Source organism: Moschus berezovskii, chromosome 25, assembly GCF_049115385.1.
Source record: "Moschus berezovskii isolate FMDL1 chromosome 25, NW_MosBer_1.0, whole genome shotgun sequence".
NCBI classification, from domain to species: domain Eukaryota; kingdom Metazoa; phylum Chordata; class Mammalia; order Artiodactyla; family Moschidae; genus Moschus; species Moschus berezovskii.
Window position 1 is genome coordinate 20,333,226 of NC_142484.1, and position 21,278 is coordinate 20,354,503.

Below are 21,278 nucleotides of genomic sequence, written 5' to 3' on the forward strand. Positions count from 1 at the left end.
AGTGAGCTTTGTCTCCTCCAGCCAGAATAACCCTAACTCCTTAAACCTTTCTTTCCTGCCTCTGTTGCTTCTTCCTTCCTTCCTTTCATTTCTTCTTTCCTCTTTCTCCAAGCTTTCCTTCACTGGACTATTTTTCCTTTTCAATCATCATTTACTCACTTTAAAATCTTCCCGTGAATACACACGCACAGAGGAAAGTACACATACCTATAGTCAATAAATTCTTACGTAAAAAGAATCAGAAAATACAATTAAATAGAACAAAATGAAAAGTAAAACCTATCCAAAATAGCTTTGCTCAGATGAAATGCAGGTGCAATGTGTTTAAATCAGATCTGATGCACAGTGGGCCGAAAGTGGACCTACCTTTTGGTTTAATAAAGCACAGGTGGAGGATTACTTTTTTATGAGATAACAGACTTGGTTTAAAGATTTAAGAACATAGAGTAAATCACAATGGTATTCCAAGGCAATGAATATGTAGGATCTATTCAGTATTTGAGAAAAAAGTGGGCAATGCCATTAATATGGGGCAGTTGCCTGGCATAGCACAAAGCCTGTGGGATTTACCGTCAGCCCAGATTTGAGTCCAGGCCTACTGTTTACAGATTGAGTGACACTGGGCTAATTCCATGACTTCCCTTAGCCTCAGTCTTCTTCATCCCTGACTCACAGGATTTGATAAGGGCTAAAAGAGATAATAACGTGAAAGTGCTTTATAAACCACAGGGAACCAAAGGCATATACATTTTTGCAACCTCTTTTAATGATTTCTAATATCCTGTTGGCTTTTCTATTGCTATTCCATTTTCAGAGAGTGGAAAAATAATCTTCCCCAGTTTTTTCTTCTCTATTTATGTTTCGTGAATCATCCTCTAGCTTATTTCTAATGCAATTTTGGGCTTTTGCCTCTAAATCAGAATAAAACTCTGACGTATTAAACTATTTCCCTAAGTGATCGATGTCATGTAAAAGGTTATTCCAAATCTTCTAGTGCAATAGAACAGTTCCATTTTAATATCATCAACAACTGTGATGAATGTATCCTTAATTCCTTTTCTCCCAGTTTGGCTTCATCTTTTAGCTTCTCTCCCCACCCTTCTCTTTCAAAATACTAGTTAAAAAAGCAGCCCTCTTCTTCTAAGTAGCATCCTTCACTAAAGCAAAACAAGATGCAATCTTATAGTTTAGTCTCATATCACAGCACATGGGCCTCACATGCTTGTGTACTAAAGTCGTTTTAGTCCTGTCTGACTCTGTGTGACCCCATGGACTGTAGCCCGCCAAGCTCTTCTGTCCATGGGATTCTCCAGGCAAGAATACTAGAGTGGGTTGCCATTTCCTCCTCCAAGGGATCTTCCTGAACCAGGGATCACTTAACTCTGAACCTGCGCCACTTAAGTCTCCTGCATTGGCAGGTGGATTCTTTACCACGAGGGCCACCTGGAAAGCCCGAAAGGCTTCACGAGTCTCAGGAAAGTCCACAGGATGGGAGCCTCTCTTTTTCCGGAAAGTCCCATGGTGTGATGTCCTAAATCTAGTATTTCCTGTCTGAGTATTTTGAACCAGACCTTTAACTTCATCTGTAACATGTAAGCTGATCAATAATACTTACACTGAAGAGCTGTTGTGAACATTGAATGAAACCATGTACACTGTGTCCTGAGCACACAGCACTGTGTTGTATGTCGATTATTTACATCAGTGTGCCCTTCCCTCCTCCATCAAGCACTTTTCTGAAAAGTGGCCTCTCTTGTAAGACTGCGACCTCTTCATTTGATAATAATAAATCCTTGCCTTTCAAAGCATTTATATACATAGCACTTTACGATAGACAAAACACTTCTCTCTCCATTACTTCATTTGAGGCGCATAAACCTGGGGATCCATAGGCACGGTTATCATTCTTCTGGAGAACAGGAGATCAAGACTCTGGGATTAGGTAACCTGTGAAATTCCAAGCAGCAATTAGGGAGTAGCTCTGCCCTGGAGGGCAGACTCTTTTTTCCCTCTCCTTCTTCTGCACTTTGGGAAGCTGGAATAGTCTGCTTCACGTACAGATGAAGGAATTGGTAAACATGCATTCCTTGAAGTGCTCTGAAGTGCTTCCTGCATGTCATTAGGGCAGCCAAAGCTAAAATCTAATTGGGAACTTTTCCAGGCCAGCCCCGCCCAGTCTGAGCAGTTGGAAGGGTGGGGTCCCTGGAACAAAGCCTGGGACATGGGAGAAAGGTGAAGACCAGGGGCTAGAGACTGCCAGATGACTGGGGGACAGGACGAACACTTAGGGAGGCTGCCACACAGGACAAGTTAATACTTCTAAGTCACAATATGGCACTTCCCCTGCCTCATCCTCAGACTTTGGAGATGCCTTGTGGTTCAGGGGAAAGAGGTGGGCTTCAGGAGCTAGACAAATCCTGGTTCTGTAACTTAGTGACTGCAGGGTTCTCAGTCTTGGATTCTCCCTTCTGTAAAATGGGTATAATGATAACCCCTCCCAGGGCTATCTCGAGAATTAAATAGCAGAGCTGGGTGCTAGGAAACAGTGGATTTTGGAGGCTGAGTCTGGGGCCCTCCACCTTCTGGGATGCTCTGCAGGATTCACATGATCTCTGCACTTCCTTGTTCTCATCTGTAAAATGGGATAACAACAGCAACTCCCTCAACATCATACTGAGGATAGAAGGAGATTTGCCCAGAAAAGAACTAAAGACGAGTGCAGAGGAAGTACTAAGAAAAGACGGAGTCTAGGGCCACATAGCAGATGAGTGTGGGCCAGGGCTCCGTGCCTGTGTTTGACTCACGTACGAGCTGTGTGGTCTTGAGCTATGATTTCACCTCATTTCGCAAGATCCTCATCTTAGTGAAAGTCGCTCAGTCTTGCCCAACTCTTTGAGACCCCATGGACTGCAGCCCGCCAGGCTCCTCTGTCCATGGAATTCTCCAGGCAAGAATACTAAAGTGGGTAGCCATTCCCTTCTGCAGGGCATCTTTCTGACCCAGGGATTGAACTTGGTTCTCCTGTGTTGTGGGCAGATTCTTTACCTTCTGAGCCACCAGGCTTCTCTCATTTTTAAGACCCCTCATCTTAAAATAGGGATAGTAATAATCTGTGCCTTGTGGGTCTGAAAAGAGGATTAAATAAGATAATACAGGTGTAGTGTTTAGGACGACGGCACCTGGCACCCAGTAAGTATGCTGTAAATGTTATTTATTACTGGCTTTGATTATTATTTCCTTTCCCTGTTCTGGGGTCTTGTGGGATTTTCTGCTCCCATTGAGGTGAAGAGGGTCTGCACAGAAGGCAGGAGGGAATAACTCTCTGAAGGGGTGCTGCTGGGGTCCCTGTGGACCCATGGCTCTAGCCTGCCTCCTTCACGTGTCTCCATATTCACAATCTCTGGCCTCTGCACCCCACCCCCTTCAGGGAGGGCCCAGGGGCTTGGGGGGCCCCATGTTGGAGCTGGCTTTGCGATCAGGCAGCTCTAATCTGTCCCGTGAGCCCCACCAGAGTCTCATTAAAACGTGCCCCATAAATGTTAAAAAATTTACACATAAAAAAATTCCATGCATGAAACTGAAACCGTACGTTTTACAGCCTCGGTTTGAAATCTTGCATAATATATAAAACCTTGGCCCTGCACTGGGGGCCCATAAATCAGATTTTATAAAACAAAAAGCTTTTGCCTTTCAAAGGGGTTTGGGGAACTTGCAAATTTTACAAACTGTACCAACTGCCAGTCAGAGGCTGCTGGGCCCAAATAGGGGATCAATGGGTCAGGTGACAGAGGGCTGGTGAGCACTGGGGTGTGTGTGTGGGAATTGGAGCTGGTGGGGGGCGGTCCCTGGGGGAGCTGACCAGGGGAAAGCCACCCCCATGGGACTGAAATGGGGAGGTGGAGAGGGTCAGGGAGTCTGTGTACCAGGGGGAGAGACACTTATTTATTTATTTTTTATAATTATTGTCATGTGTTTTATTATTCAGACTTGCACTCCTCTTCACCTTTCTTATCAGGGTTGTTTTTTGAGAGACAGTCATTTATAAATGAGGGCTCTGCTGCCCCCGGGGAAGCAGAGAGGTGGGTGATGGAGTGGAAGGAGTCAGCAGACCTGGGTGCTGACAAGTCACTGCCCTTCTCTGGACTCCAGTGTCCCCATCTGTAAAATGGACGCACTGCTCTCTCTGCTTGGGGTTTTCCCCCAGTGTTTTATGATTCTAAGTTTCTATTCCGGCAGCTGGCTAACTGGGAAGGGAGGTTCACTTAGAAACCTATGCTCTGGGAACCTCTCTGGTCTCTAAGCAGCTCTGGGAGGGCTTCATCAACCATGGTTCCCATGGGAACCTGTCCGGGGAGATCGTGGGAGCCAGGGAGGTGGATACAGCGATTTGCTTGGATGGGAGGAGAGGGACCAGCAGGAGAGGGGAGGACCCATGTCCTGAGGGGTGGTAGGCCTGGTGGGGCTGGGGAGGAGGCAGGATCTGAGCCCCGCTCCAGGATCCAGGGTGGGACAGTTTGGGGGGATCCCAGCGTCCTCATGACAAGCCCATCTGTGAAAGTCAACATTCAAGGGCAAAGGAAAGCCGCCCTGACACACATATATATAAAAAATAAATCTCTCAATTATCTCAGCTCATTTGCTTGGGGTCTCATTTTATGTCCCTGCTCCGCTGCGCAGTATATCTGTCCGGATAAAGAGTTACAGTCCGCTGGGCTACGTGTGCGGGGTTGTAAAAAATACAGATGCCAAATTAACTGGCTGTGGCACTCGGCAGCTGATTGAGCTGATAATGACGCGATCTGACCTTTTTCTAATTTCTAATTATGTGCATCTCGGCAGTGCCGGCTGCACGACTCTTGTTCTAATGATGGCTCCTGTGGTCGGCCTCCTCACCTTCCCCCTCCTGACACAGGGCCACATGTGGGATGGCAAAGGGCACTGCCTGATTCCAGCACCCCCCCCCACACACACCTCCCTACCCACGGAAAGTTTCAGGCTCTCGGCCACACCGTCTCTCTGATGGCCTGGAGGTGAGGTGATGCAGCTGGAATGCCTGGCCTTAGTGATACTGCATTTGACCTTAACCTTCTGGATGCCACGCATTTTCAAAGGCCATTTAGTTCCACTAGTCATGGTGCTAATTTTTTATGACAGTCACAGGAGACAGGTGTACTGGCTCTACAGATGGGGAAACCGAGCTTCAAAGGAGCTGTCGTAAAAGTCTCCCAGAGGATGAGCTTGGCCTCGGGTCCCTGGCTCCTTCAACCACCTCCATTTAAATAATTGATTCATCCATCAGTCATTGACTGTGGCCAGCACCCCCAGGTAAACTCCTCTGGGTCCATGTGAGGGGGTGGGCTGTACAAAGCCTGTTCCACCAGTGGACCACTCCCAGCCCATCACTTGGGATAGAAGCCCAGGGAGCACCAGGGGGTCTGGGGCCACTGGGGCAGCTCCTACAGCAACCCCACCCTCAGATCAGGCATGGCACATGGTGGACATGACCATGTTTTGCTGGATTAGATGAAGAAATCTGAGTCTTTGAGTGAATAGACTCCTGAGAGACGCAGGTAGTGTGGGCCAGGGGAGAGCATGGAGATGGTCACTTTTTGGTATTTCCAGGCTGTACCCTTGGGTTGGACAAAAAGGTTGTTCAGGTTTTCCCACTACATCTTATGGAAAAATCCAAATGAACTTTCTGGCCAACTCAATAGAATAAGAGGCTGTCCTGGGGCTGGGACAGGGAGGTGTCTTCCAGAAGTCACCTGGCAGGTGGCAGTGTGCAATTTGGTGAGGTTTGTTTCGCCAGGACTCCTACTTCTGAAGAAAGTTTATATTCTTTCATGTTACTCAGCCTATTTTAGGTATTTCCCACCAACTGAGGCCTCAGCTTCTTTTGGGGGTCAAGTGAAGGGAGTGTTCATTCCAGCTCCCACACAAACGGCTGCCTCACCTCCTGGCCCCATGACTGCTGCGGGGGTAGGTTCTAAAGACCTGATTCACAATTGTGGTTCTGAGATTCTGATCAGATGAACAGCAGGGCAGGGGCAAGTCTGCCTGCACTAACTATCCAACCAAATGGAGAACCTGCATGGGGACGGCTCTCCCAGGGGACCTGAGAGATAGGGGACTGTGTTACCGGGAAGGAAGTTAGCTCAGTCACAGCCAGGAGTCGAGCAGAGGTGCATCTGGGGCTCCCAGAAACCTGCACTAATGCTCCTGACCTTGGCCAAGTGCATATCCTCTGTCCTGTATCATAATGCACCATAACACTTCGTAGATTTCCAGGTCAAGGAGGGGGTCCTCTCCTGGTAGCGCTCTTGGACTCCATATTCAACTCCTGAGAGAAGCGGTGGGGTGGGTCATTCACAACGCAGAATAATACCCAAGTCATTTAAGTCTGCTCTGCAGATGCACTGTGTGTGTGTGTGTGTGTGTTTGTGTGTGTTCCTTCCTTCCTGGAGTCACATTTGCTTTTCTAAATCTGTTTCCCTTTGGGGAGTAGGTACTAACTAAATTCTGGATGGAGGTCAGCGCTATAATCAATCAACTTATGGAAGACACATTTTCAGAGTTTCCAAATTCACCGTGCACAATCTGGATAATCCACTCACAGCAAAATCAAGAATCGTGGTTAATAATCCCAGGATAACTGTTGTCACGATGAACAAACAGAGCGGTCTCTCCACAGCTCTTTTCTCAGCAGGATTCCCAGGGCTAGATGAAGAGTTAGAGTATCATCTAATCTATTGGCTACCAAGCCTTCTTGAAGATGGCAGTTGTCTGGGAAACCTTTAAAAATGTACATGTGCGAGTCCAACTAAACTTATTGAATCCTGGTTTCCAGGTGGAGGGGCCCAGGAGCATGTACTTTTTAAAGCTGTAGTGATGATCTGGATGACAAGCTAGGCTTGGGAGCCTGATCTACCGTATCCTAAATGGGCAGGACATCTGCTGGTCTTCTCAGTAGAGAAGTTGGTCTTCTCATCTGTTGCTTCCAGTCTTCTTATCCACTGATGTGCTTGAATATGCATGTCACCCTCCTCCTTCACAATGTAGCATATGGCCATCAGCTCCTCTCTGGGCAGCCCAAGATGGATTTCCCAACAAGCCAGGATTCCAGCCCTCAGAACATTCTGGATGCCATGGCCCTCCCCTCCTCCCGTCTGCACTGCAAGAGGGTGGGAGGTGACGCTGGTGCTGCGGGGGAGGAGGAAGGCAGAACTTTGGCAGCGTCACCAGTGTGTGTAACTCTTGGTTAAAGGTTCTCAGCTGCTGGAACACCAAGGCCTGCCCACAGTGGGGAAGCACATTTCTTTGCTGAATGAACAAATGAAAGGATTGCTTCTGGGGCATTTGGAAGGGGTCAGAGGGCGGGACAACCCTAGCCAGGGTGGGGGTTGGAGGGTCTTTACCAGATTGTCCAGTTCCGGGTCATCGCTGAAGAAGGGTTTGTGTTCCTGCTCCTGCTGGTGGACAAAGTTCTCGATGTCCACATCGAAGCTGGCGGATGTGATGCACTCAGAGCCCTGGGTGGCCTGTTCACATTTCTCAAACAGCAGCGTCAGGAGCGGGAAAAGAGGATGCCTGCGGGGACAGCGAGAGCTCACACATGTGCACTCAGAGACCTGCTGCCATGAGGGCTCAGAAGCCTTCAGGGGCCCATCTCACCTTCCCATCACCTCTTCTCCCAGGGTCCCACTCCTGGAGGAAGGCCCCAGTCCCCACAGTCCACCGGGACAGCAGCATTTCATACCCTGGCACAGAGGATCCAACCTCCTCATTCCTGGGGCCTCAGTGGCTTCTGTTCCTCCCCTACCAGGAGCCTAACTGTTCTCTTTGTCTAGATAAATTGTCTGGATATTTGATGAGGGATGCTGGGTATAATGCTTCAAAGAGGTAGGTGTCCATTTCAGGCTCAAGGTCAACCCAGGAAGAAAATACGGGAAATGTCCAGAAAAGTCCTGGATGTAAACATTCATCGCTGGTCACAGATCCACACTTGGCTGTGTAGATGGTAGTACCTGTGTGTTTGCAAGTGTCGATGGGAGGGTGGGGAGCTGGGGGGTGGGGGAGCGGGGAGGAAGGTGTGTGTGTGTGGACCTGGCTACTCATCACATGTGGTGGGCAGATGTCCCCACCCGTCATGCCTCTGCTGGCTGACTCAGTTTAGGTCAGACACCCTGCTTACATGTGACACCTCCCTACACATTTCCATCAACACCCACTTAGCACAGCTGCAATTTTAATACGCATTATTACTTGGCCACTGTTTTTCCCCAAGACTGTCCCTGTCTCAATGATCATTGTATCCTTAGGACCTTGCCTTGACGCTCACGGCAGGCACTTAATACATATTCGGTGACTGACAATGAACTGATGAATGAAGAATATGTGAGCGTGAGCATGTTTGGCGACACGGGTGGTTCTATGATGGATGGATGCAAGCTGAAGTGCTGACCTGGCCACTCTCTGGGTCTTGGCTTCTACATCGCCAACTCTGGGAAGCTGCCCTGACTGCCCCACCCTGCAACCTACACAGACCTGGCTTGTTTGCCTTACCACCTGCCTTCCTCACTAGACTGTCAGCTACATGAGGGCAGGAAGCAAGCCCATCGTATTCTCCACTCTCTGCCTGGAGTCTAGCAGTGGTATGTGATCCGAATAAACATTTGTTGAATACACATGTATGTTATGTGTGAGATGTCATTTGCACTTATAAGTGCATCTCAGTCTCATTTCTCTGCAGCCTGAGTGAACAGCTCTGTCTTCACACCCAGCACCTGCGTGTGTGCTTACATGGGTGTTGACACTGGACTCTGGAGCCCCATTCTCCCCACTGTGGTTCCCCAAAGCATATACACATCCCTCCCTGGCTTCTCACTGAAGTCCCCTGGGACCACGAAATCTGGCTCCTTTCTTTTTGACGAAAATCTGTTTGCTGGGAGAGGAGAAAGCATGTGTCAGGCCTGGTCCCCAGGCTCCTGCCAACAGGGCTGCTGTAGCCAGCACCGCCCAGCAGAACTTCCTGCAATGATGAAGTTTCTACAGTCTCTACTAACTAACTGAGGCCAGTGGACACTTAAAATATGGCTGCTGTGATGATACGAATGAACTGACTTACAAAGCAGAAACAGACTCACAGAAAATGAACTTCTGACTGCCAGCGGGGCAGAATGGGAGGAAGGATAATTAGGGAGTTTGGGATGGACATGTACACACTGCTGTACTGAAAATGGATAACCAACAAGGACCTAATGTAGAACACTGGGAACTCTGCTCAGTGTTATGTGGCAGTCTGAATAGGAGGGGAGTTTGGAGGAGAAAGGATACATGTATATGGATGGCTGAGTCCCTTTGCTATCCACTCAAAACTATCACAACTTGTTAATCAGCTATACTTGAATATAAAATAATAAGTTAAAAAAATGCCTGCTTTGCCTAGGACCTTAAATTTTTAATTCTGACTTTAACTAATTTTAATTTAAATAGCAATGTGTGCCTAGTGGCTACCATATTGGAAAGCACAAGAAATCTTGAAATGGAAAACCCACTACGCTTCTTCCAGCAGGAACACTGTGATTAACCACGCCAAGAAGAAATGAACAGCCAGCCTACAGAGTGTTTGTAGGCAGATGGGGAACCCCTATGAGCCTGTCCCATCCTGGGATTCTAATAATTCTGGACAGAAAGGCAGAAAGTGCTGAGACCCATCCACACCCAAACCCATACCTGCTGGTCATTCTACCCAAGCTCAGGGGCAGGGGGCATGGAGGGGAGGTGAACTCCTGTCTCCGATGAGCCGCCTGGCTTGGCAGAGCTGTGCCCGGACACTGCCGCCCTGACCCTTGGTTTGGGAGCTGATGCATAAACAGCTGGGCTCCAAGGCTGCAGGCTGGGTGATAGTCTGGAGAGAAAAAAGGGTCAACATCTGAGGCTAGCCTATCTGCAGCCCCCAAATCGCTAGAAGATCTATTCAGCCCCCTCAGGAAGCTGGTGGGAAGACAATGGGTTTGCTCAGCCAGCCGCTGAAGACAAAGAGAAAACCAGGTGAAGGGGTTAAACTCCAGTCTAAGCCTTCATTTGCAGCCACTAATACCGCAGCATATTATAGTCTAATCTAACCTGATCCCAGTTTAATGCAAGGTTCTCCCGGCCCTGAGTGGAATACCAAAGAAAGCCTCCGCGGCTGTGATTTAAGCAGAGCCCTGCAGTGGTTTAGCTGAGGGACATGAAAGGCAAATTCCAGACGGTGTTATGAATTATTGCGCCTTATGAACCTTCCTACTCTCAACAGATGCCTGCTGCCATTTAAACAGCCACTAGATCAATTAGGAATGAAAGGCACAAATCGACTCCGTACAAGGGCACTAAATTACCAGGAACTAATAATCCGCAGCATCGTGCCAGGTGGTGGGGGTGCACCCCGCACCCCCCCAACCCATGGCAGCCGCTGGTCACTGCACGTTCCTTTCTCACGGGTTGGAAGGAGGGTGGGCAGCTGCTGGAAGGAGAGGGGATGGTCTGTGTGTGTGTGTGTGTGTGTGTCGGTGTCCGTGCATGCATGTGCGCCTGGGTTGAATGTAGGCTGTCAACGAGAGCAAGTGTGAGTGGCGTGTCAGTGGACTGTCCTGGGTGCTTTTGTGTGTGTGCACACGTGGTGTTATGTCTTGCGGGACTATGCACATACGGGTTGTGTGCATGGAGCTGGGGTGCAGGGAGCGTGTGCTACACTGTGCGTGTGCCTTGTATTATAGGCAGTGTGTGTGCTACATGTTATTTGTATGCAGTGTGTGCGCGAGCATCGTGCGTTCTGTGTACACAGTGAGTGTGGCATGTGGGGCGGGGAAAAGGGAGCTGCTAGTGGCTACATCTCCCAGCCGCCAGCCTTGGGGCTGGGGTGGCATCAGGAGGTGGGCTCCTCGGCTGCCGTCCTGGCCCCTTCGGAGACGAGAGTGGTCAGGGAGGGCCTCTCTGAGGAGGTGGCATTTGAGTGAAGCCTCCAACGATGAAGAGGCACTCAGGCAGAGGTCTGAGGGAGGGGCGTTCCAAGCAAGAGAGGACCAAGGCACTTGGGATAGAAATGAGTGTGGCATGTGTCTGGAACAAAGTCCAGGCGTGTGTGGCTGGAGTAAGGCAGGCGAATGGAGGGAGATGAAGTCCAAGAGGTTAACTTGCAGATCACAGGGCTCACAGTGAAGCGGGCTTTCAGGGACTGGGGTGGAGGCTCTGTCCCTTCCACTGGGGGACAGTGTGCACCTTCAAGGCAGAGCTCTAGCACTGCTCCATCTTATAAACCTCTCACCAGGAGGGTTCAAATCTCCCTGCTGTGGTGTGTGTGTGGTGTGTGTGTGTTGTGTGTGTGTGTATGTGTGTGTGAGGGAGAGAGAGAGAGAAACGAAAGCATACCCTGAAGTGTTTTCTATGACTTCTGTAAAGTCTCAGTAGAAGAAAACCTTCTTTCCTTCCTGGTCCTGCAAGTGAAGCGAGCACCCGTGGAGCCCAGAGCAGGCTTCCTGGTGGCTGCCATGGCCCCTCTCCCCAGCCTCTCCTGACCTGAGCAGTACTTTCAGCTCCCAAATCCTCCTTTCATATCCCACCCTCCCACCTGTGGGTGGAACACCCACCCTGATGCCAGGATCCCTGAACCTAGGAGCTCGGGTGACACCTGTGCTAACCCACAGCTTCTCACATGACCCCCGGGCAGATTTGGTGGGGCTGCCTGTGGCTCCTCTGCTTATCCATCTGGATCTTTCCATCACCTGGACGGCTGCCTGCTAACCCCAAGTGTGGTGGCTGCTGAGACACTCTGGGCCAGCCCCAAGAAGCAAGTTCAGTCTTCCATTGACTCAGCTGTTTGTTCCATGGCTGTGTTGATGCTATGGGTATCTAGAAGGCTGTTCCCAGCCCACTCCACAGCCCCTTCCTCAGTGGCCCATCTTACACCTGCCTAAGCGTTGACTTCTATTTCTAAGATACCCTCCAATGTCACTCCATAAAGCTGGGGAAGAGGCTAAAAGCCACCCTCAAGGAGCCCTTTCCAGTAGCCCTATTTTAGCCCTGGCGTGGAGGACACAGTGGCGAGGGCAGGGACCATGGGAGCTGGACACATTAGCTACCCAGAACACGAATGGCCAGTCTGACCCAGGCATGGGATGGGGAAGGGAGATTTCCAGTTATGGATGGGATACTGATGCTGCCATTCTTGACATTCCCTGAGCTTCGCCCTCTTCAACTAGAAAATGAGTTTTAAGGAGTTTCACTTCCCACTGTCCAGATCTCGCCCACTGTGGATCAGTACCCTTGAGAGGCTGGAAGCAGAAATGTGGAGACTTGGTCTCCAGAGCCCAGATGCTGACGATCGAGATGTGAAAGATGGCCACTAGGCTTTCTTTCCGAAGAGCTGAGGACACCTGACCTCCAGAAGAGCTCACCTTCTCCCTCCCCAATCCCTCTCCACTCTTCTCCCCGCATTGCCTCCCGCCTGGCCGCCCCCTCCACCCCAATCTCTCTTAAGCCGTTCAAAATTTGGAGGAAATAAATCTCACCACACTAATTCAGGGAGAGTTTGAGCCTCGTCGGTGCAGAACAAATAAAAGGAGTGAACCGGCATGACATTTTACTGCAGAAGAGAGGTCGTTTCCAGCCACTAATAAAAAGGATTTGACACAGACTAATAAAGAGAAATGAATTTCTCTAATGGCCTGATTTAGCACATTCAGCACTGTGCCTCTGCCTGGGTGCTGGGAGGGCGGGACGCCCCGAGTGCCGACAGAGCTGGGCACGGGGGACGAGAGATGATCTCAAATAAGATTTTATTATTTCTTTTCTCTTTTCTGAGTCCTCACCACCACCGCCCCCCACCCCACCTCCACCCACATCAGACCTCTCCCCAGGAGGATCTGAACCAAAAGCAAGCTCAAGATACGCACTTCTTGTTAACGATCCAAAGAAATAAAGAACCCCTCTCCACAGACCCGCAGTCTTGTGCTAGCTTAAGAAGGTGATTAAACCGGATGTGTTGATTTCTACAGGGGTTTAAGCCATCATTTGGTTTAATTACTTCTGACATTTCTGCCTTCTTGTTTTTTCTACACTGCCCAAATTCGGCAGTCTAGAATGCTCAGTTTGGGGCCAGGATGTGTGGGGTTGCCCCTGGGGGACACCCCACCTGCCATAACCTGGGCAGGATCTTGGCTAAGTCCTTTGCAGAATTGAATGTGATCCTCCCTCCAGCAGCAGAGAGGCCAAGACCCCCTCAGCAAAGCCCCAGATTTTCTTGAGAGCAAAGTGATCCAGGTCCTCCCCCCAAACCCCCCGACACTGGACACACATTTCTGATGAAGCTTCTGAGCACAATCTTGGGCAGCTGTGCATTTTATTCATTCCTGTCTCAAGACAGATGTTCATAATGTAGATGGCCCGATAGGTCTCACTAACATTTCCAAAGACCTTTTGGGATGGAGGCCCCAACCTCCTTGGTAATTTTTACACTCACATCTAACTGAAAGTTCCCTTCTAAGGCTGAAGTTCATTGCCTTTTGTTAAAAGACTCAAGGAAAGACAAATAGACCTTTTTCCTGCTTCCCTTCCTTCCTCCTTGGACAACCTGAATTTTTTAAAGTTTTTTTTTTTTTTAACATTTCTTTCTACTCAGAAGACCATAAACAGAGAAGCAGAGACAGGAAAAACAAAGAATGCAAAAATACAGAGCTTCAATAGATAAGCAACAAGGACCTACAGGACAGCGTGGGGAACTCTACTCAATATTTTGTAATAACCTAGAAGAGGAAAGAATCTGAAAAAGAATATATATATAAGACTTAATCGTTATGCTGAACACCTGAAACTAACACAGCATTGTTAATCAACTAGGCTTCAGTTTAAAGAGTTTTTTGAATAGCGCTTCCGAGAGACTGCAATGCAAAGAGCGCAGATAGGTGGAGAGAAACAGAGCCCCCTGGGCTGGGGGAGGGGAGATGATGGTCACACGCAGGGGCAGACATTAGCACTGAGCTCCCTTTCTGGGTGATAAACCTTGTGATTCACAGTCATGCCACTCCGTCACTTCTGAGCTTCTCAGCCATCCCTCCCCTTGTGACCTTGGCCAGAATTGCAGACCTCAATTATGGGTCCAGCCATGTGTGTGGCAGCCTGCCTGGCTGTCCACTCCCTGACCTTGGAGCTCCCGGGCCTGTCCTGCAGCTCCCTTCACAGCCCAGCGTCATTGCTCACCCCTCCCTGAGCCTCAGCTGCTGCCTCCGATGGGGATGGGGTGGCATGTCAGAGCCCCCAGGCACTTCCTAAGAATGGACCGTCCCAGAGGAGGCAATGTAGAGTGGGAGAGGAAAATTTCCAGGTGGAGGTTTTTATTTTTTTAAAAATATTTATTTATTTGGCTGCACTGGGTTTTCGCTGCGGCATGCGGGATCTTTAGTTATGGCACATGGGATCTAAATCCCCAACCAGGGATCGAACTTTGACCCCTGCATTGGGAGCTCAGAGTCTTATCTACTGGACTGCCAGGGGAGTCCCAAAATGTGGAGGCTTACAGTGATGAGGCAGAGGGACTAGAGCCTGGTCAGGGTCAGACCTCTGCACAGGACATGAGTCACTGGCCAGAGAGGCGGGGTGAAGGAAGGCAAGCAGTGACACGACCAGCTCACCAGCCACCCAACCTAGTCTCCCAAACAGTGGGGGTCTCAAGTTGCCGAAGGCCCACCACCCTGGAAACTACCCAGGGGCTGGCGTTGTCGTTGTGACCTTTTATTTCTAGTGTCCCGTGTCAGAGGTCACTGGGACTACAGAATCAGAGTCAATAGCCTGGAGCCAATTTGCTGGATGGCCCCGCCCCTTTCACAGCCAGTTCAGTTCAGTTCAGTCGCTCAGTCCTGTCCGACACTTTGCAACCCCATGAATCACAGCACGCCAGGCCTCCCTGTCCATCACCAACTCCTGGAGTTCACTCAAACTCATGTCCAGCGAGTCGGTGATGCCATCCAGCCATCTCATTCTCTGTCGTCCCCTTCTCCTCCCGCCCCCAATCCCTCCCAGCATCAGACTCTTTTCCAGTGAGTCAACTCGTCACATGAGGTGGCCAAAGTATTGGAGTTTCAGCTTTAGCATCAGTCCTTCCAATGAACACCCAGGATTGATCTCCTTTAGAATGGACTGGTTGGATCTCCTTGCAGTCTAAGGGACTCTCAAGAGTCTTCTCCAACATCACAGTTCAAAAGCATCAATTCTTCGGCGATTAGCTTTCTTCACAGTCCAACTCTCACATCCATACATGACCACGGGAAAAACCATAGCCTCGACTAGACGGACCTTTGTTGGCAAAGTAATGTCTCTGCTTTTTAATATGCTATCTAAGTTGGTCATAACTTTCCTTCCAAGGAGTAAGCGTCTTTTAATTTCATGGCTGCAATCAGCATCTGCAGAAGGCCCATTACCAGCAGTCAGTCTGAGAAATACAGAGACATCGCTCCTGGATGTTGATGAAATAGAGTCAGCATCATCAGATGAGGCACTTCACAGTGTGGCCTCAGGTTTCTTTTCAGCACTAATGGACAGACTCAGAGGAATACGTGATGGTTGGGCAGATAGCAGGTGGCCCCCAGCCCCCTGTACCTGTATCACGCCCTTCACCAGCTCAGGTAAACCAGGCTGTTCATGCCCCTGCTGTTCCTTCCACCTGAAATACCTGTGCCTAGGTCTCTCCTAATAGCCTAGCTCAGAGTGCCAGCCCTAGTACCAAGGCTCCCTGACTGGTCTCTCCAGCAAGAGAAGTCATTGCCCGCTCTGAGTTGCCACTGAGATGTGCTTGAAGGTGGGGGTTCTACTTTGACCTCACAAATTCAGTGGGCTGGGTGGTCTGAAACCAGCAAAGTCTCTGGAGACGGATAATTAACTATATGACTCTGGGGCAAGTGACTGAATGTCTCTGAGCCTCAGTTTCCTCTTTTATAGAAGGGGGATGATACCACCTACCATAAAGGTTATCGCAAGGAGAAAAGGAAGGATAGTACAGAGTGGCTGGCACTTAGGAAGCTGTCAATTAATGCTTGTTCTACTTCCCTGGAATGGCGTGGGGGCACCTTTTTTTAATTCAGAGCAACGTCGATGCTATCCGCTCCAATAAATGTATAATTCCATCTCCACTGACTCATTTGGCAGGGAAACAAGCCCACGTGTCAATTCAAATAGAGGCAGAGAAAGAGAAGGAGGAGGAGAGGCAAAGTATAACTCATCAGAACTTGAAACCCTCTTTTTAAACCAAAAACATTGCCAGTAAGCATTTATTTTTCCTTCCCTTAAGACGATTGTTAAACTCTACTGACTACAGTTGATTGTGCTCAGCCGTCTTCCTCACTTCGTGGGGAGCTCCTCTGATCCACAATCTCATTTTCTCTCTGAATTCCCCAGTGTCAAGCACACTGCCTGGCACACAGCGGAAGGTGGATAAATCTTTGATGAATCAATGCATGGGGAGGAATGAATGAATGAGGTGACCACAGGCAGCAAGTGGGGGTTCTGAGACCCAAGCCTAAAGCTCTTTGGGCTCAGAATCCACTCCCTCCTCTGAGGTACCCAGACCAGCTACAGCCATCTGGCAGTTTCTGGCTGCTACAAAGGGACCCGCCTCCTCTGGGCTCTGCCGGGGGGTGTGTGGGGTGGGGGCTGCCAGGGTCCCGGAGGCAGAGGAGCCAGTGTGAAGGAAGAGCTTAGCCAGCCCGCCTCCTCTCCTCGCCTCTCTTCCCCTCGAAAGACCAGATGGAGAGAGCAGAGCGGGGTGGGGGAGACCAAGCCAGCAGCTCCCGGTTGGATGTATTTTTACTTCAGGTGTGACGTGGAAACCATGCGGGTGTATTTTTAGCCCTGCCCAGTGGGCGGTGTGTTCGCCTGGGTTGCCTTGGAGAGGACTTCTTCGTGTTGCTAAATTGGAATTGCATCTGCTGGGTTCCTGGGCTCCAACCAGCTCTCCTCCCGGCAGGTGGGCGGACAGGTCCATCCCTGGCGAGGGTGGGGCCCAGGGCAGGCCGGAGTCTGCTTTGTCTCCATCCCTTTAACACACACACACACACACACACACACACTCCTCCCCCCTGACACATTAAAAAAAAAAAGGAAATGTGAAATCTCCACAAATTGTTAAGGCTAGTCTACAAGGGCAAGAATACAAAGAACCTAAAACTTGAAACCTGTTAGGATTTTATGTCATAGTCCCTTCATTCCTGGCACCGCCCACCCCCCTGCCCCAGTTTTATTGAGAAATAACCGATTGCATCAGTGTATAAACTGAAGCTGTACAGCATGATGGTGTGATTTACATAGATTGTGAAATGATCATCACAATAGGTTCAGCTCACACACATCTTCTCAGATAGATAAAAAGAGAGAAGGGAAAAAATTTCTCCTTGTGATGAGAACTCTTAGAAGTGACTCTCCTAACCTTCCTGTATATGATACAGCAGTGTTAACGATAGTCATCGTTTTGTACATTACATCCCTTATCATTGCTGTGTGTGTGCTCAGACGTGTCGGACTCTTTGCGACCCCATGACCAGACTCCTCAGTCCATGGGATTTCCCGGGCAAGAATACTGGAGTGGGCTGCCGTGTCCTCCTCCAGGGGATTTTCCTGACCCAGGGATTGAACCCACATCTCTTGTGTCTCCTGCATTGGCAGGTGGATTCTTTACCACTGCACCACCTGGGAAGTCCCACGTTACATCCTTAGTACTTATTTATTTTATAAATGGAAGTTTGTGCCTTTTCTCTGGAAGTTTGTGCCTTTCAACTACCCTCCAGGATTGCCCCCTACCTCTCCTTTCCACCTCTGGTAACCACAAATCTGATCTATTTTGTTCTAAGCTATTTTTTATTTATTTTTTGGTTTTCACATATAAGTGAGATCACACAGAATTTGTCCTCCTTGGTGATGTATTTTACTTAGCATAATGCCTTCAAGGTCCCTCCATGTTATCACAAATGACATGATTTCCTTGTTGTTGTTGTTTTAATGACTGAACATGTGTATATATGCCACAACTGCTTTACCCACTCATCCGTCAATGGACGCTTTGGTTGTTTCTGTGTCTCTTTGTTTTAAATAATGCTGCTCTGAATGTGGTGGAGCAGATATCTTCTCCAGTTAGTGTTTTCATTTCCTTTGGATCCCCAAAGTGGGATTACTGGATCTAATGGTCATTCTAGTTTTAATGTTTTTGAGGATCCTCCCTACTATTTTCTATAGTGGCTATGCCAATCTACAATCCCAACAACAGTTCACAAGGATTCCCTTTTCTCCAATCCTTACTATTATTAATCCTTGTTATCTCCTGACTTTTTCATGTTCAGCCCCTTCATTTTAAGGGGAGGAAACTCAGGAAGAGAAAAAAATACAAGTACCTTTCCCACAGTTAGGCAGCTACTAAGAGGCAACCTCTATCCAAGTCCCCAGAGATTCAACCAGTCCCCAACGAAAAAGCCCTGGGGAAAGAGATGCTTTGGGAAGGGGAACTCTATCCATTTTGCTTTGGTCACTGGTAGTGACACACCCATGCACATTTGGTGGCAATTGGTAAGTCACATTTCATGTGCTTGTTGCACTGAAACACCCAATATTTTTTATTATCCCCACTTTACTGATTTGCAAACTGAGGTGCCATGTGGTTAAATAATTACATCATCAGGCTAATAAGTGATTGAGTTGAGATTTAAACCTGAGTATCCAAACTTTGTGCTTTCTCCCCTCTCCCAGGTACCATTTTTTGAACCATTATTAGAATCATTTCATCGTCCTCCCCTTTTTTCTCTACTGTCCTTGAGTCTTGGGTGTTCTGGGGTCACAGAACTGAGCTGCCAGACTTACCCTTTGAGCATTAGGACCTTTGCAGCACAAGGGTGCCTCATCAAATGAGTTCCCAAAAGAATCTTTTCCCACAGTAATATTTTTGTGTGTTGAAGAAGGCTTTGACATTTTTATAGATCTTTCATTTTCTCATATGATGCCTGCTCTATGGAGTAGGAAAGCTTATCTGAAGAGGTTAAGTGGGTTGCTCAGTGGTAGAGTCAGAACTTAGTCTGAAGTCTTAGTCTTATGTTCTTTTCACTTGATCACAAAATGGTCCAGTGGCTTGGGAAAATCAGAAAGTGGGGCTTAGTTAAAAGAAAGGCTAGGGACTTCCCTGGCAGTCCAGAAGTTAAGAACTTGCCTGCCAGTGCAGGGGACAAAGGTTCAAGCGCTGGTCCAGGAAGACCCACATGCTGCACAGCAATTAAGCCTGCATGCCTAGAACCCGTGCTCTGCAATAAGAGAAGCCACCGCAATGAGAAGCCTGTGCACCACAACTAGAGGGTAGCCCCTGCTCACCGAAACTAGAGAAAAGCTCACACACAGGAACTTATACCCAGAGCAGCCAAAAATAAATGAATAAATATATATTTTTTAAAAAGGTAGGGGGGCTACACTAGCTTAGTCCATCCCTCGTGAGAAGCCATGGGCCACACGAGCCCTCAAAGCCCCAGCTTGCCGGCTCCCATCCCACTCCATTTGCACCAGCAGGAGGCCCAGTGACTGTCATCCTCCTGCTAGGAAGGGGGCCTGATCCACTTTCACTACTCACAACTGTGGCCACCATTCATTGGGAGCCCTGCCTGGTGCCAAGCACTGTCAGCTGTGAGCATTGGTTATCTCCTTTAATCCTAACATAACCTTGTGAGAATAAGCCACTGGGATTCGGGGCTCCTGGATCTCTCATCCTTGTGCCTGGTCTCAGGGAGTATCTGGACTTCTCAACTCTACCTAGGCCAGGTGGTGAGCCGCAGAAGCAGCCAGAGCTGCTGCCTCTGAACACACCTGCTCCCAGGGCCAGGCAGCCGGCGTCCCTGTGCCTGCCAGCAGCGTGTACGGAGGTTGGGCTCAGGGGCGGGGGCCTTCAAGATGCTGGCAGGAAGGGCAGGGAGCAGGCGATGCCTGGCGCCTGGGGGAGAACTGAGCACGGTTTGACTTTCAGCTTACGGCTCCGGCAGGATCACTCCCCTGACTGTAGTCAACAGCTGAGATGTTTTCTCGGATGCCAGTGAATCCAACTGCTTCCAAAAGCAAGGAGTGTCTGCTAGAGCCCCAGCCCATAAAACCCCGCCTGGAACATCTGCTCCCAGCAACTCGTCTGGAAGCATCTGGTCCTGACTCTTCGGTTTGGAATGGTTGAACTTCTACCCTCTTCCATCCTCAGGCCACCTCGCCCAGCACGTTCCAGGAATGACCCAGCCCTCTGCCAGGGAAGGCACAGGGTTAAGCCCCAGGGTCGACTCCCTGGAGACAAAACACCCTTTGGTCACAAGGTGGACAAGTTCCCTCAAAGACACTTCAGCAGGAAGTGCCAGTTCCCAGGGTCCTGGCCAGGCAGCTGCTGAAGAGGTCGGTCACACGGCAGCCAGCCCCCCAGCCGAGCCTCAAGCCCTGGGGGACTCCTCTCATCCCACCCATGGTCCCAGTCCCAGGAGAGGCCTCTTGGCTACCATTTCCCTTGGGCTTCATCTCCCTTGGGAAAGCAGGCAACACTCCCACATTGCACCATGGGCCAGGGGCCTTGCAGTCAATTCCACAAATACTTTTTTGAGCCCGTACCATGTGCCAAGTTTATACTCTAGCTACTTCCTACGCCTATTTTCCTCCCACTCCCTGGACCGATCCATTCTAATTCAGAATCCCTCTTGGAACTTGACACGATGCTTACACATGGCAGAGCTCAATAAATGTTTAACCAAATTGCAGTGCGAACAGCACTCAACTGGGAGCCCTTTCCTGTCTTGCTTCTTGCTGTCTCGCCTCTCAGCAGTCACCTTCTAGCCCACCAACCCCTGTTTCATTTCCTGAAACATCTAATAGCGGCTAATGCCTGCAGTGCACTCTCTAAGTACCAGATTCTTCCTCCAGCACTTTATGGTATTATCTCACCTAATCCTCATGACCAGCCTAATGAGGAGAGGGCACTATTTTCAGTCCCATTTGACACATGAGGAAAGGCCCGGAAAGGTTTAGAGGCCAGTGGTGGAGACAGAATGGAAACCCAGGCAACTGAGGTCCCCAAGCCCTGTTCTGATGCCTGAATTTCACCTCCCTAAACGCACAAGATGCCTCATGTACTGAAAGGGCCAAGGGGACCGAGCTGGCCCCTCTGTTTAAAACACCCCCATCTCAGGACTTCCCTGGTGGTCCAGCAGTTAAGAGTCTGCCTGCCAATGCAGGGGACACAAGTTCAATTCCTGGTC

At 49.3% G+C, this 21,278-nt stretch overlaps 1 protein-coding gene across 3 annotated transcripts in view; it reads right to left on the minus strand.

Annotated features, from left to right (window-relative positions):
- The window catches only part of PKNOX2 (PBX/knotted 1 homeobox 2), a 296,299-nt gene that overhangs the window by 45,467 nt on the left and 229,554 nt on the right, over nucleotides 1-21,278 (minus strand). For all 3 annotated transcript variants that reach the window (XM_055415936.2, XM_055415938.2, XM_055415937.2), the window contains one exon: nucleotides 7,416-7,587. In XM_055415936.2, coding sequence (XP_055271911.1) covers nucleotides 7,416-7,587 — 172 coding nt within the window. The remainder of the gene's footprint in view (nucleotides 1-7,415; nucleotides 7,588-21,278) is intronic.